This window comes from Enhydra lutris, unplaced genomic scaffold, assembly GCF_002288905.1.
Source record: "Enhydra lutris kenyoni isolate GAN:26980312 unplaced genomic scaffold, ASM228890v2 scaffoldscaffold1, whole genome shotgun sequence".
In the NCBI taxonomy this organism is placed as follows: domain Eukaryota; kingdom Metazoa; phylum Chordata; class Mammalia; order Carnivora; family Mustelidae; genus Enhydra; species Enhydra lutris.
Window position 1 is genome coordinate 29,008,920 of NW_019154085.1, and position 15,790 is coordinate 29,024,709.

The window sequence follows — 15,790 nt, forward strand, 5'->3', positions numbered from 1 at the left end:
CAGGACACCTCAGGCCATGGGGTTGGACTCACAACAATCCTAGGAGCTTCCCCACGTGCTCATCCACCCTTCCCCAGGTCAGCCTCACCTCCTGGGTTAGGGCATCTATGATCTTCTGTGGCATCCCCTTAGTCCCCCAGCTTCATCACCATTCACTTGTCCTCACTCTCTGGGGGACTCAATCTTGCCTTCTCTCTGCTCTCCAAGGATGTTTATCTCTCTGGACAGCAGCCTCACTCCCAGAGTTCGGGTGCCATCTCCACCCGCAAAAGACCAGGAGCTTTCCTCTGTGTGCCTAAAGTTTCTACCACTTAGGAGATCCACCCCACCCCGCCCCCCTTAAAGGTTGATGCTACTCTAGATGTTGGCGATAGGGAGACTGGCCCTTGTTGTGGAATGTCCTGCACCACCTGTCCCTCGGCACCCTTGGGGCAAGCAGGCGGAGGAGCGGGGCAGGGACTGCAGCCACGGCCAGTCCGCTGGGTGTGATGAATGGAGCTGTCCCTCCTCCCCACGGGGCCTTTGATCTGCCCCCCTCGTGGGGGGGGGGCAGGGGCATCAAAGACATTTTTGTGGCATTAGAGAATCAGATAAACGCCATCTCACCTGCAGCTGGCTCTTCCACCCCTTCTGGCCCCGGCCAAGTTGGGGAAAGAACGCGAGGCAGGCTATGCGCGGACACGCGAGGGCCGGCTGCTGCGAGATCTGCCCTCCTACTCTCTTGTAAGTCTGCAACCTCAGCTCTATCGCTCGCTCACACGTGCGAGCGCTGGAGCGCAGGCCATTCAGGAGGTTCCTCTGGCTGTCTAATCTCCCCCGCAGCCCTCCCCCGAACGCGGGCTTGAAGAGGCGGGGTGGCTGGGGAGCGAGAGTGGAGGCCTAGGGCTTCCTCCTCTCCTCGTGGAAAGACTGAGAAAGGGGCGTGCAGCGCGGAGGCGGAGCCGGTAAGGGGTGACCCCCCCCCGGGTCCGCTGATCCGACGATCGAGTTCGGTACCCCTCCCCGGAGCACCCAGCGACCCAAGAGGACTTCCTCTCCCGGCCCCCCCTCCCGCCCCCCCCCCCGCCCCCCCCCCCCCAACTCCCTCATTCCTGGGAAGTTTTCTCTCTTTACAGTCAACAAACCTGTCAAACGTCTCCCTTCCAGCCCGTCCCCCATTCCCCAGCTCCTCTCCACCCCCCCTCTCTCCACCCTGCTTCCCCGCCCCTCCTTGCCCCCGACTCTGGGCGGCGGCGGGGGGCTCCCAGTCCGCGAGAGGCGAAGGAAAGGGGCAAGGCAGGCGGGTCCCGCAGCCACGGGCGCTCTCGGGCCCCGCCCCGGGACCTCGCACCCTCCCTCGGCAGAGCTCCGCGCCTGCAGCCCCGGGGCGCACGGCTCTCTCCCGAGAGTCCCGCCGCCTGACTGTCGCAACTGCCACCCCACGGCCCCCCTGTCCCCCGCCCCCGCCCGGGCCCCGCTCCCCTCCCACCCCCGCCCCCGGCTCTGATTTCTTCTCCCGAGCGAGCTCGGCGGGAGACACAGGCGCTGGCTGCCCCGTCCGCTCTCCGCCTCCGCCGCGCCCTCCTCGCCCGCGATGGGCCCCCCCCGCCGCCGCCGGAGCCATCGCCTCCCGGCCGCCGCAGCCGCCACCGCCGCGCTCGCCCTGAAGCCCGCGCCCCCGCGCGCACCGGCTGGCCCCGCAGCCTCGCCCCCTACCGCACCGGCCGGCTGCAGAGTGCTCAAGATGCTGCCGCCCGCGCCCTCCCTCCTCGGGCTGCTGCTGCTGCTGCTTCTGTGTCCCGCGCACGTCGGCGGACTGTGGTGGTGAGTGCTGCGTCGGGCTGTCTGTCCCCGCGTGGCTCCCGAAGCTCAAGGGTGGGGGCTTCGGGACTGACTGGGGTTGGGGGGGGGTGCTCGGAAGCGCGCTCCAGCTGCCTCCGGCTCTACCTGCTAGCGGAGCCCAGCCCCCGGCAGCGGAGGTGCGTGCCGCTTTCCTGCCGGCCCCTGCCTGGGTCATTTCTAAACTGCCACTCAGACGTTCCTCAACCTCCCCTCCGCACATTCTGTTGTTATTTCCTCCTACCTTTGCCACACACCCTTCCCCATCCTTCCCTTTCCCCCTCCGGTTATGCGCTCAATCCAGGTCCTCAAGGAACTGGCACGTGGGGTAGGAAAGAGCTACCGGGCAGACAGGGGAAAGATCTGTAGTCAGAGATCCGAAGAAAAGAATGTGTAAGGAAGGCCCTGGATTTAGGGGAGGAGGGCTGGATTTGTGGGAAAGAGAGGAACAAGGTGGGAAGCCACGAGGCAAGGAGGGTCAAACAGCTGTCTCTTCCCCGCCTTACTTTGCTCAACAACCCACCAGCTTCTGAGTGCTACTTCAAAGTGGACAGTAGTGGCGGGAAAAAACGTAAAGGGAAACTGAGTCAGGACCCCCGGCTTTCTCTACATCCTCCTTCCGGAGCAAAGAAGAGGAAGAAAGACAGGAAAGGGATCCGGGCTCCCGGTCCTTCCAGATGTGGGGGTCAGGAATGAGAAAATACAGCCTCGGAGGTACCGGAATCGTGAAGGGTCCTCGTGGAAGTGAGGGAGGCCTGGCCAACTAGGGAATGGGGACGTAGCCTCCAGACCTGGCCCTACCTAGAGCAGACACCTACGGAGCTAAGGAACTTTGAGTCTTGGGGATGGAGAGCGACTAGGAAAGTGGGTGCCGGGTCGGGACCTCTCAGAGATCTGGAGTCCGTAGACTTTTTTTTTTTTCCTTCCCGGTTTTTCCAGGGCTGCAAAGACCCGCCCGGAATAGCTGGGTGTTTAAAGAGGGGGGACTTGGACAATATCACTGGTGCATCAGCCAATCCTAAGAAAGCAGGGTCTGGTCTATTTGCATAGCGCCATATCATTGGCTGGATTCTCTATCCTCCACTCCTCCCCCATCCCCCGATTTCGAAGGAGGGGTGGGGCAGGCAGATCCCTCTCTTCCAGGGAGATGGGGAGCTGGATGCCCACACAGGGAGCTGCTGGCTGCGATCCCTGTTTCGCGATGCGGGAGAGATGTCCCTCGGGGGTGTCAGGGAAGGAGCAAATCGAGGATGACCCAGGTCCGGGCTAGGGGACTTGCGGCTTTAGATCCTGGCTTAGCATAATTTAGCATAATGATAGTATGGGTCTTGAAATAGCTCTGAGATCTAATCTCGGCCATTTGTTAAATCCGTGACCTTGGATAAGTCAGTTATCCCTACACCTCAGCGTCTCAACTATAAAAGTGAGAAACAGTCCCCTAATGGGGCGGGATAGGAGGATTTGGTGCGGGGACCTACAAAATGATCTGACGTTGGGAGGTGTTCTGTAAATATTAAGTCCCCTCCTTCACGCTGCGGGTTTTCTTGGCCAGAGTCTGTAGGGGTGAAAAGGAGGATTAATTTAAATTTAAAAATCCAGGGGCTCTTGGGTGGCTCAGTCGTTAAGCATCTGCCTTCCGCTCAGATCTAGATCCCAAGGACCTGGGATGGAGCCCCTCCTAGGGCTCCCTGCTCCGCGGGGAGGCCTGCTGCTCCCTCTCCCACTCCCCCTGCTTGTGTTCCTTCTCGCTGTCTCTGTCACTCTCTCTCTCTGTCAAATAAATAAATAAAACTTTAAAAACAATAAATTTAAAATCCAGAGTCCCAACCAAAACTTTGTAAAGGGATCTCTGTCTAGTGTTACAGACTCATACTTTCTCATTTTGCCGTTTCTCAAGGCCTGGAGACCGGTCTCTCCCTGATGGTGGTTGTCCTCCTTCTACTCCTTTTCCACTTCTCCAGATCATTCTTATTCTTCCAGGTAAAATACCACATCCTCCGTAACACTGTCTCTTTGTCTTTCCTCTTTTGCCTTCTGTGTGCTCCCACTGCGCGCCACACACTGGGTAACTATGCTAGTTACTTCATTTTACTGACAACCATCCCCTCTGTGGTCCTTCTTCCCTGCTTCTTTGTCTTTGGGCCCTGGAGGCTAAAGGGGCTGGGGAAGTTTTGCAGAGTGTTGCTGAATTGGTTGATTCCCTGAGACTTGTGTCTGTGGGGGTTCCTTTGTTCAGGAGGGGCTGCTGCATGGGTGACAAGCCAGAGGAAGAGAGGCCTGGTCCCTTGGAGACTGACCCTGGAGCTAGGAAGCCTGGAGTGGGGGAGGAGGTGAGGAGGGCAGGTGTAGGAGAACACAGGAGCCTTCATGGCTGCAGCTGCAGGGCGAGCTGGGTGAAGAGTGAGGGGCTGGGGTGATAAGGTGTCCAGCAACTGCCACTCTCAGCTGCTTCTCAGAGAGAACCTGCCTCTCCCACCTGCACAGGCCCCCTCACTCTCTTCTGTCTGTTTCTGACACTTCATTCCTTTGGTCTGATCCCAGATTCCTTTCTCAGGATCTTTGACTCTACTTGCTTACTCTCTTGTCCCCACCCCACCATCGCTCTCCAAGATCTGGTTTGGGCTGGAGGGGTGGACCCAGCATCCCCGGTGGCCTAAGCCTCCTGCCACTCCTTGCCCCCCCCTCCCGCCCCCCCCAGCACTGCCCCCCATGCCAGCTTTACTTTGGCTAGGAATTTTATCAGGCCCGGGGCTTCCAGGCTGTTCCCTGATGTCTAGGACCTAACTGCTGGCCCTTTTGTCCTTGCTTCTTAGAGAATGCTAGCCAGACCAGAGCTCTAGCAGACAGAAAGGTGGCAGCCATTGTAGTGCACTCTGACATTCTGGTAGCAACCAGGCTGGGGACAGAGAGGACCCCAGGAACTCTGAGTGACTGGACTGCCCAGTTAGGAAAGGAGGGTCCTGTAGGGGAGTGATCCAGGTCCTGGAATAGGCTCAGGTACCCGGCTCTGGATTCCAGAAAAGTTTCCCTTCCACCTTGTTTCCCCCTCCTCCTTCCCCCTCCATGCAATGCATGCTTTTAAACTCTGCCTCCGGCCTCTCGGTCTGTGTCTTTCCCATCTGTAACCATATCTTTGTAAATCGCAAAATCCCAGATTCCAAGACATTGGCCAGGCTCTCTTGAGGTCATCTTGTCCAGCCCACTGCCTCCAGGCCATCCAGCCTGTGCTCTGGCCCTGACGGATCCCATTCTGAGAGTGAGGCAGAGAAGGAAAGCCTGGCTTCCGGGGGCGCCCTTCCAGCCTGCTCTGAACCCCTCCCACCCTCCCCCAGGAAGTTCTTCTCAATGTCTGACCAATCTTTATTTATGCCTTCAATCAGTGGTTGTGGAAAATAGCTCCCTCACAGAATAGCCATATCAGTCTCCCTTCTTCTCCCTTCCTCTTTCTGTTTTATATTTTCTATGAAAGAAACCAACCCTCCCCCTTGTTCCACATGCAAAACAGCACCCAGTCTCACTCCCTTCTGCCATCTCATCTTGCCTTTCTCCCCCCTCCCACCCCTTAGGGAAAGGAAATAGGAGCCAGAGGCCTAGGACAGTCTCATCTCTGGCCCCACAGGGAGTCAGGGAAAGGACCTAGGCTTCTTCCTGATACCCAGGTTTTCCAGCTGAGAGCTCCCCCCACCAGCTCCAGGCTGGGCTTGGCCACCATCTTCCATTGCATCTTTAACTGACCCTTTGTGGGCAGTCCGGTAGCTGGCCCCCATTGAGCTCAGGGTGGGGTGGAGAATGGGGGTGGGGTGGCCATCCAGTACCCCCCCTCCAGCCTCCCGCTTTGGCAGCTTCCCCTGGAGGGAGACAATGGGGCTGTGAGCAGAAAAGGGCAGGGGCAAAAGGAGGCTGGCTTGAATCGGCCCAGAGCCCACCAGAGGGCTGGCACTGGGGCATTTCCTGGGGGGGGGGGGACAGCCCCCTCCTGCCCCATTCTCATCAGAAGCCAGGAGTTGGTGGAGGGAGAGGTCAGTGGGAGGTTTGATCACCAGGGCCCAGTAAGGGGGATTCCAGAATGTGTACTTTGATAGAGAAATGCAGCTGTGGACGGGATGAAGCGAGGGCGGGGGGTGTGGGCAACAAGACCCTGGTCAGTCTGGCAGCAGGGCTCCCAGCCAGCAGAGGGGCGGGGGCACCAGGGAACACAATATCCTGTGCCTGGGGACTGGGCAGAGCGCCCTCTAGCCTGTGTCCTTCCTGCCCGGGGCAGGGTAGGGTGAGACCTTGGGTGCTTCCCCTGATGTGCCTGAGGCGGAGCTAAGGGAGGAAAGGTCGCTGGGAGGGATCTTCTGTTTTCCACCTGGCCTCAAAAGCGGTTTCCTCTGGTTCCAAGCCCCTGATTTAAGCCAGAAATTAGATCGAGGAAGGACCTGGAGATCGTCTAAGCCAATCTTCTCACTTATGTTTAGAAGTCCCTCAAAGTCCAGGGACAGGAGGGGACTTGCCTCGGGCCACCCAGAAGCAGGCAGTGAGGACCAGGGCTGAGAGTCGGCCTCCTGCTCAGTACCTCTTCCCTGCATTAATTCAGTGAGGGGTGGGGGTCAGGAGAAGGGTATAGGGCCATTCTTCCCATGGTTATTCCCCACCTCAGCATGGGAGAGCAGAGGGACATGACAGATTCTCCTCAGAGAACCCACTGGAGGGTCAGTGTGTCCATTCCTTCTCCTCCCACGGCCCTGACCCACAGGAAGCCCTCTTGGTGGGTGAAGGCCTTCAGGGAAGGGAGAGCCCCTGCCTCTCCAAGAGCTACAAGAAGTGGAGTGGTGTGAGGAGCCGGGAAGGGCAGTGTCCAGGATGGGGCAGTGGGAACCAGATTGTGGGAGAGGGGTGCATGGGGTGTCTGGTGGAATGGGCGGTGGGGAGGTAGGGGTTAAAAAGGAGCTGGGGCATCACTGGCTTTGATGTGGGGGTGGGGGTAGGGGCTGGGGGAGAGGGAGCAGTAATTACCGAGTTAGACAGAGCAGGACAGGACGGGCGGGCGGGCACAGGCCCGGGCCCAGCCGCCTCCAGCAGCCGTCAGGCAACATTTTTCTGCCCCTTCTCCACCACCCACCTCCCCCACCCCCGTGCAGCCCCCACCCATAGCCCTGGGGCTCAGGGCTCCCTCTGCTGGCTTCTAGGAGGTGGGGGTCAGACTAGGGACCCTGGGGATGAGTGTGAGGAAATGGTGGGGGGGGCATGAGGCCCTTCAGAGGAGGCTGGGCATAAAAAGGGTCTGTGATCTCCTCAGCCTCAATAACCCACCCAGGAGTGCTCTCTGGGGGAAAGGGAGGGGTCCTGGTGGGCGCTTCTGGTCCAGGGGCACAGCCGGCAAAAGAGGACATAACGCAGGGATCCTAGCTGAGGAGTAAGGGCAGAGAGTTGGTGAAAAGGGTGTTCTCAGGAGCCCACAAAAGCTGCCTGGGCTTCTACTCCTTGTCCTGCACTGGGCAGGCTCAAGAGATGAACCCAGGTGTGGCCGGGAAGGCGACACCCTCTTGCTGGAGCTCACGGTTGGGACAGACCCCTTTCCTGTGTACCAGAGAAACAGGCAGGTGTCATTTATTTCCATTTCATAGTTGTGGAAACTGAGGTTCAGAAGGTTAGGACTCATTCATTCAACAAATATTAAGTTCCAGCTTCATGTGTGAGGGACTTGCTAACATCCTAGAACAAGCAAATGACAGAGCCCAGATCCAAACCCCAATCGCAGACTTCCCAAACTCTGAAGGTGTGCTATTGATGACATTATATGACCAGAAAACAAGACAAAATAGTCAAATGAGCGACACTGGGGTGATGCGGTACAGGAGGGGGAGGTCAGTGAGGGCTGGGGCTCAGGGGTGGCTCCTTGCAGCAATAAGATCTGAGGTGAGCTTGGAGACATGATTTCAATGACTTCTGGGTTGGGAGGGTGTGGCTCTGAGTCCAGAAAGTTAGAGGTGTAATCTGGGATGAATGCAGAGTTAGCCAACCCTGCTAAGAGTGAGGAAGGGCAGCGGGGAGAAGGGCAGGTGAGGGCCCCTGAGGTCTTCTGATAATCTCATGTGGTCATCACCCTCCAGCCCCTTTGGTTTCAAAAATATTCACCTAGGGGCACCTGGGCGGCTCAGTCGGTTAAGCACTTGCCTTCAGCTCAGGTCATGATCCTGGGGTCCTAGGATGGAGCCCGGGCATGCTGGGCTCCTCGTTCAGCATGCTCCTCCCCCTGCTCATCCTTTTTCTCTCTCTCTTTCTTGCAAACAAATATTTAAAAAAAATTTTTTTAAAATATTCACCTGAATTCCTTGCAGTAAGGATCTGTCCATTGAGTGGCCTGAGTCTCACCTCCCTCCTTGGATGTCTGTTTGTATAATGAGGGATGAGGTGGTTAGAACAGGGCTAGGTGGTTTCCGACATTCCCTTTGGCCCTCTGAAACTAGGCATGAGAAGGCAGTTTAGGCCAGAATCTGGGGCCTCCAGGGCTTAGATCTACAGATGTTGCCAGTAGGAACTGGCTGGTCCCCTAAAGCCACCTCACTTGGCTATTGACTCTACCAATCAAGGTCCCTGGGAGGGATATCTTGGCCAAGCCAGTTAGAATGGCCAACCCTAGGCTTGTCCCTTCTTGTCTGCATACTGATTTCTCTTGGGATTAGCCTCATTTTTTCTATGCCCAGGAATGGCTATTTGATTAAGATCTCAGATCCTACATACTACACATTCTCTGTTTCCTACCACCACTGGGCTCCAGCCCCCCCAAACATGCAGACGCTCCCATATGGGCCCATCTTCCCTGGGCTGACCCGGGGCCAATGCCGACTCAAAGACCAAAAAAGCAGAGTTGATTCCCTAAGGAAGCAGAAGGGAAGAAAGAAGGATAAAGGAAGAGGGGAGATGAGGAGATGCCCCCCCCCCCACTCTTCTGGACTTTTCTTTCCTGTGACTTGGGGATGGGAGAGAGGACAGCAGGGCAGGGAGGAAGCTGGTCCCTTGGGATTCTAGCTGCTACTATTGCCCATCCCTCCTCCTGACCAGCTCGTAAACAAGCCTCTTTCCCAGGCAGCCAGCCAGCCTGGGGAGCCAGACCCAGACCAGCAACTAACTCTGGGGCAGCCCCTCAGCCCTGAAAAGGGCTGGCCCCACCTCCTGGAGGGCCCTACCCTTCCTGCTCCTCGGGATCCTCTCCTATCTCTAGCCCCTGGCAAGCAGACAAGGTCTGGAGCTTTTTGCTTTTCTCCTGGCATACCCCCACCCTCTCTTGCTTCCCCAGGGTAGGAGGAGTGAGAGGAGAGGGATGGGGTCAGAGTAACCTTGAGAGGATAAGGCCAGTCAACCTTGGCAAAGTAGGGAGTTAGCAGAGGGCAGGGTTGGGATGGGGAGGCTGGGGAGCTTAGTGGCATGGGGGGGGGGGGAAGGGGGGGGGGGGAAGATGAGTTTGCAGAGCCCCAGACTCCCAGGTGGCAGGCAAGGACCTGGACAGCCCCAGGGAGGCTGATTCCCTGCCTTTGCAACCAGTGTGGGGGGAGGGGCTGGGGAGAGAGGAAGCTAATCAGGAGTCCTGGAATCACATGTGGACAGGGGCCTGGCCTCCAGTTGAGGACATTGTCCCTAGACGGCTCATTCATTCATTCAAAAGCATGTATTAAAGCGTTTCATTGTGTTATTATAGTGATCATTCACAACGTGCAAACTTTCATAATAAAAACTGGGGGAAATGCCAAGTAAGCACCTAAAAATCTGCTATGGGAAGCAAAAGAAAATGTCACTTCTAACTCCCAAGGTGCTCATTGTCTTATTTTATGACCCTATACAGCCATGCTGGAAGCTGCCTCAAATACCTTGTTGTAATGAGGTGGATAAGTGGATTGTTGGGGGGGGGGAATAGATAATCTGTGGATAGATAGAGAGATAAGGACTGATCTACACTTGAAGGTCATTGGGCCCCTGAAAACCAGCTTGGGCTGCCGTACCCCACCCATGGCCCACTCCCTATCACTCCATCCACCACTTCTCTAGGGTTGGGAAGGGGTTGGAGCTGAACCCTTCCAAGCTGTGGTGGGAACGTGGGAACACAGTGACGAGCAGCTCTTAAGCGTGGAGGAAGGAAGGTCTGGACTGTAAGTCTCTTCACTGAGAGAAGAATCACGGCTTCAGGATTACTTGGATAGGGAGACTGACAATGATCTGACAGGGTGGGGTCTGGTGTCGGGGGAGAGTAGGAGACCTTAGAGGACAGAGCTTATACATTTTCCTGGAACTCCCTCTTCAAGCATCTCACTCCCCAGAGTTAAGAAGTTCTATCTTAAGACCTAAATTCCACTCTCTGCTGTTCAAGCCCATTACATCTCCTTGTCCTGGGGCCTGAACACGCCTGGGCAGCCTGTACTTTCGGAGCAAATGGGGGGGGGGGGGGGGCACAAAAGCTGAACTGAAAAGTAGGCCACCTTGACCTTTGGCACCTAGCTCCCACTTTCCTCTATGTTTTCTATCTCCTGGTGCCACTTTTCCCCAGTGGGGAGTCTTTATCTGCCCTCTGCTGAAGGGTTTTGGGGGATCTTGAATGACGCTCAGGTCCAAATGCTCCCCCCACTCATTCCTATAGCGAGCACCACGGTCAAGTCTGAGCAATCAGATTAAAGCAGTTCCACTGGGTTCCCTCTCTCCAAACCAGTCACTGCCAGAGACATCAGGGCTTGGCTTGCTGCCCTGCTGCTCTGAAGAGGTCGCAGACCCTGGAGCGGAAGGGTCGGTGTCACTTACTTCACAGTCATGCTTCAGAGTCCCGGTCCCCAGCTACTTCCTCCTGCTCTCCAGTTCAGGGAAGCAGGCTATCATGGTGCCAGGGGCCCACTGTAGAGATAAAAGCCCAACCTTCCCATTTTACAGGACAAGCTGACCTGGCCAGGGGGTTGTGGCTGCCTGCAGAGCTCCCCTTCCTAACCATTCTAAAATCCTATGGCCTTCCATATCCCTGGGATTGGCCCTGTCTTTCCTGCGTCAGGGTGTTCAGCAGCCAAAACCAGCTTGTTGTCCACTAAGACCGGATCCTTCTTTGATACTGCCTACTTTTCTCTGCATCTTTTTATGATTTATGACTGTTTTTTACTCTGACAGTTTTCTTGATCTTCCTCCTGTTCATTTCTTCCTTGCCTGCTTTTTGGCTCACCTGGTGCCGCGTGCTTGACCTTGAGTCAAATTCCTATAAGGATTTATTAATGAAGATATGCACAGAAGGATAAGACTGAATCCTTGCCTTATAGCAATTTTAGTCTAAAATCTAGTTAAGAGGGGCCCCTCAATCGTTAAGCGTCTGCTTTCAGCTCAGGTCACGACCCCAGGGTCGTGAGATCAAGCCCCGCCTCCGCTCTCTGCCCAGCGGGAAGCCTGCTTCTCCCTTGCCCACTCCCCCTGCTTGTGTTCCCTCTCTAGCTATCTCTCTCTGTCAAATAAATAAATAAAATCTTTAAAAAAAATGAAATAAAATCTACTTAAGAGGGGACATGGAACGGTAGGAGAACCAGACAGGACAATCTCAAACCCCGTTCGGGTGGGGGAGACAAGAGCCGCATGCCAGCCCTTAGCCCTGGGCTGAGCCGGGCTGGTCTCCCTCCCCATCGCCCCAAGCCCTCTGAGTCATACCTTCCATTCTTTGCTTTCCAGGGCGGTGGGCAGCCCCCTGGTCATGGACCCCACCAGCATCTGCAGGAAAGCACGGCGGCTGGCAGGACGGCAAGCCGAGCTGTGCCAGGCCGAGCCAGAAGTGGTGGCGGAGCTAGCCCGGGGCGCCCGGCTTGGGGTGAGAGAGTGCCAGTTCCAGTTCCGTTTCCGCCGCTGGAACTGCTCCAGCCACAGCAAGGCCTTTGGGCGCATCCTGCAGCAGGGTCAGTGGGGGCAGAGCACCCAGGGAGCGGCTTTTGCTTCTCTGGGGGATCAGTGGGGAGGGAAGTTGGAAGAGCCTGCCTGAGCCCCACCCGTCCCACGAGTCTGTGCGCACCCTGTCCCGACCCTGTCTCCCAGCCACGCAGCCTTGCCCCTCCCCGCACCCCGCACCCCCCCAACCCGGCCTCGGCCTTGCCCGCTGACTGCCCCTCCCTGCGCCCGCAGACATTCGGGAGACGGCTTTCGTGTTCGCGATCACGGCTGCGGGCGCCAGCCACGCGGTCACGCAGGCCTGCTCCATGGGTGAGCTGCTGCAGTGCGGCTGCCAGGCACCCCGCGGGCGGGCCCCGCCCCGCCCCCCCCGGTCTGCCGGGCACCCCGGGGCCCCCGGGCCCCGCCGGCTCCCCCGACGGCAGCGCCGCCTGGGAGTGGGGAGGCTGCGGCGACGACGTGGACTTCGGGGACGAGAAGTCGAGGCTCTTCATGGATGCGCGGCACAAGCGGGGACGCGGAGACATCCGTGCCTTAGTGCAACTTCACAACAACGAGGCGGGCCGGCTGGTGAGTGGGGGCAGGGCTGGATTAAGAGCCTGTGTGGGTGTGAATGTGCGAGTATGGGTGGGTGTGAGCAGACGTGGGTGAGGGTAGAGCCTGTGGGAGCGTGTTGGTGGTCGTATGTGGAAGTGGGGGTGTGCGCGAGGCCGTGTAGGTGTGGGAGGGTGTTAGGGGTGTGGAAGCCACGTGGTAGAGAGGGACCACTTGGGGAGATGGGCTGGGGGTGTGGAGGGGTGCGTGGGAGATAAGGGGGCCAGCCTGGAAGAAGGAGTCCCTTGGGAGGCTGGGAGGGCCTGGCGCTGGTGGTCTAATGGGCAGGGTTGGGAGGGGACTCCCAGGGAAGAAGACTCTGGGCTTTTAGGGACCTCAGGTAGGGCAGACAAACCTCTGAGACCGGACAGATGGGACAAAGCTTGGGCTAGGTAGAGACCTAGCTGCCCCAGTAGGGGCAGAGGAGGGTGACAAAAGCTGGGGATGAAAGAAAAGATAGAAGTTGGGGCAAAGGTATGGGGTCTGGAGGTGGAGGAGTCTGGTGAGGCCGGGAGGGGCTAGAACAGGCCCAAGAGGGATGGGCTTGGAAAGCTGTGAAAAGGCTAAGAGTAGAAATTGGTGAAGGTAGGAGGGAGTCAGGCAGAGGCCAGGAAAGCTGTGACCGAATCTGGGTACTTGCCAACTGGCTACCCACCAACCCCGGAGTGGGTCCTGCTGGGGATCCTGGCAGCCTCTCCCTTTCCCTCTGCAAGGAGGAGGGCCCCACGAGCTCCTTTTTAGGGACAAGAAGCTGTCTAGGTCAGAAGTTTCCAGCCCCGCGAATGAGGAAGGACAGAGGCCTGGGGGTGGGGGTGGGGCATGGTAAGGGGGCGGGGCACACAAGTCTGTAGATCAGGTTGGCTTCTGGACTCTGAGCTTCCAGAGATGATCTTCCTGGGTCATCTGACACCATAAATTTCTAGAGGGGTTGTGATCTTAGACCTCAGCTTCAGACACAAAATAGCAAATAAGGGGCAGGAGTTCTGGGTTCCAGTTCTCAGTAATGCATTCACAGTGGCCCTCCAGCACCCTAGGCCTCAGTTCTAGGGTACTCTGGGGATGCCCCTGTGTCCTCCAGGGTTCAGGCCTGAGGCATCAGGCAGGGGCTAAGAGGGGGCCCAGAGAGGAATGTCCGGACAGGCCCACATACCTGTCAGAGACGGGTGGGGAGGGGTGGCAGAGACAGACGCCCAGGAGGCCGGCTCTGCGACTTTGCTCAGCCCTGCCTGGGGCCGTGAGGGGCAGCGAGGAGAGGGGGGCGGGTTGGTAGGGTGGTAGGAGGAAGAGAGTGCGACAGCTGCAACCCTTCCCCGCCTCCCTCCAGGGAGAATCTCACCCCTGCCGTCCATTCTGCTTGCTCTCCCATTCCCTGACTTTGGATCCTGCGGTCTTTGTGCTACTTGGTACAGCGCCCCCACTCCCCCCACTTCTCTTACTCTTCCACCTTGATCATTTTTCCTTCTTTCAGAGCTTTTGCTCCCTGGATTTCCTCCTCTCCACCGTGCACTCTTCTTTTTATCTTTGGTCTGCTCTTTTCTCTCTTCTGTCCACCCCACCCCTTCCCACCCTCCCCACCTTATTCTAGGTCGGTCCTCTGGGCCTTTCCAAACCACGCACCCCTGATCTGTCCCCAACCACCCGCTCCTTTGCTCCCCGCAGGCTGTGCGGAGCCATACGCGCACCGAGTGCAAGTGCCACGGGCTGTCGGGCTCGTGCGCGCTGCGGACCTGCTGGCAGAAGCTGCCCCCGTTCCGCGAGGTGGGCGCGCGGCTGCTCGAGCGCTTCCACGGCGCCTCGCGTGTTATGGGAACCAACGACGGCAAGGCTCTGCTGCCCGCGGTCCGCACTCTCAAGCCGCCGGGCCGCGCCGACCTCCTCTACGCAGCCGACTCGCCCGACTTCTGCGCTCCCAACCGGCGCACCGGCTCGCCCGGCACGCGTGGCCGCGCCTGCAACAGCACTGCTCCGGACCTCAGCGGCTGCGACCTGCTGTGCTGCGGCCGCGGGCACCGCCAGGAGAGCGTGCAACTCGAGGAGAACTGCCTGTGCCGCTTCCATTGGTGCTGCGTCGTGCAGTGCCATCGCTGCCGCGTGCGCAAGGAGCTCAGCCTCTGCCTCTGACGCGCCACCCGGCGCCTGCGGGACCTCTGGACCCCAGCGGGGGCGCTGCCCAACTTCTCCTGGCCACAGGCCATCTCCCATGCCTCCGGAAGCTGAGAGGCGGTGGGGCTGGAGATACACGGCTGCCCAGGAAGGCCCAGGGCGTTGGAGAACAGCACCCCCCGCCCCCAGGGAGCACTCTGGAGGGCTTCCGGGAGGAGGCTACGCAGTCCCTCTCGCTCTTTGGCCCCTATATGGAAACCAAAGAGCCAGTCTCGGGGCCTCTGGATGCAGGAATCCTTAGAACTGTTGGCCATGGGGTGGGTGGGTGAGTTTCATATCAATAAAAGTATTTAAACCAATAGGACTGGGCCCACAGTTTGGGAGGGGAGCTGGGCTCCCTGGGGGGCTGCCATGGGGCCAGGCTTCCAAAGGAGTGTGTAAAGGAAGCTGGTTTTGACAGAACTAGCATCCTTAGGTCCCCGTCTTCTCACCTATTGGATTAGGCTCTCCTGGTCACCTGGTGATGAGCCACTCTTGTCACATTTCTCGGCCTGGATCTGCAAGCTGGGGAAGACCTAAGCCATCCCTCTTTAAAGGAACAGATTGAACAGGTCTAGGAAAGCAGACCAGAAGCCTCCAGTAGTGTACTTAGCTCTCAGATCAGTCCTCATCTTAATTCTGGGGGACTGCGACACTTTCATCTGCCCTTCTGTTTCTGTGGCCCCTGGGGAATTCAAGGTAGACATTTAGGGCCACCCAAGCCCACAGGATTAAAGCACTTTATAAACTGTAGAATGTGATGAAATGATGTTATTAGTGACATCAGACTTTGTTACCATCAAAACTAACTTCACCTGCATTAGCGTCCAAAAGGCGGCCCTGAATAGCATTTCTAATTACACTCAGAGGGAGATGAAGCAAAGTTGTCCCAGGCTTTCTCTTGGCACCCAACCACATTTCCTTCCTTCTGATTCTTTCTCAGGAAGCTGATGTTGAGGCTGAAGGGACAGAGAGGAAATGGTTTGGGGTTCTGGGTTCTCCAGAACTGAATCTCATGCCTCCATCTTCCTCCAGTGGATGGGGGAGGGCATAGGCAAGTGGCTGGGATTCGGGACCCCTAATTCTCCCACGGTCCAAATACTGTAGTTGAGAATGACTGTCCCACCAAGGTATGTAGGCAAAGCATGAGCTCTGGATTGAGGCACTCTGGGTTGGAAACTGCTGCTGCTTAGAAGGTGACAATATAGGCACGTTAGCCTCAGTTTCCTTAGCTGTACAATGGGAACACCGTCATGTCTCAGTTATCTATTACTACATAACAACCCCAAAATAATTACTTCTCATAATCCTGTAGGTTAGGAGTTTGCCAGATTTCAGCTTGGTGGTTCTGCTC

The 15,790-nt window shown here is 57.5% G+C and overlaps 1 protein-coding gene across 1 annotated transcript; it reads left to right on the forward strand.

Annotated features, from left to right (window-relative positions):
• The first annotated feature begins 1,723 nt into the window (after window positions 1-1,723).
• LOC111145739 (Wnt family member 6) lies at window positions 1,724-14,519 on the forward strand. Its single transcript, XM_022500913.1, is given in 5 exon segments — window positions 1,724-1,803; window positions 11,491-11,711; window positions 11,935-12,065; window positions 12,067-12,270; window positions 13,954-14,519. Coding segments are annotated over 5 exon segments (1,098 nt in total). The 3' UTR covers window positions 14,416-14,519.
• Window positions 14,520-15,790: the final 1,271 nt, after the last annotated feature.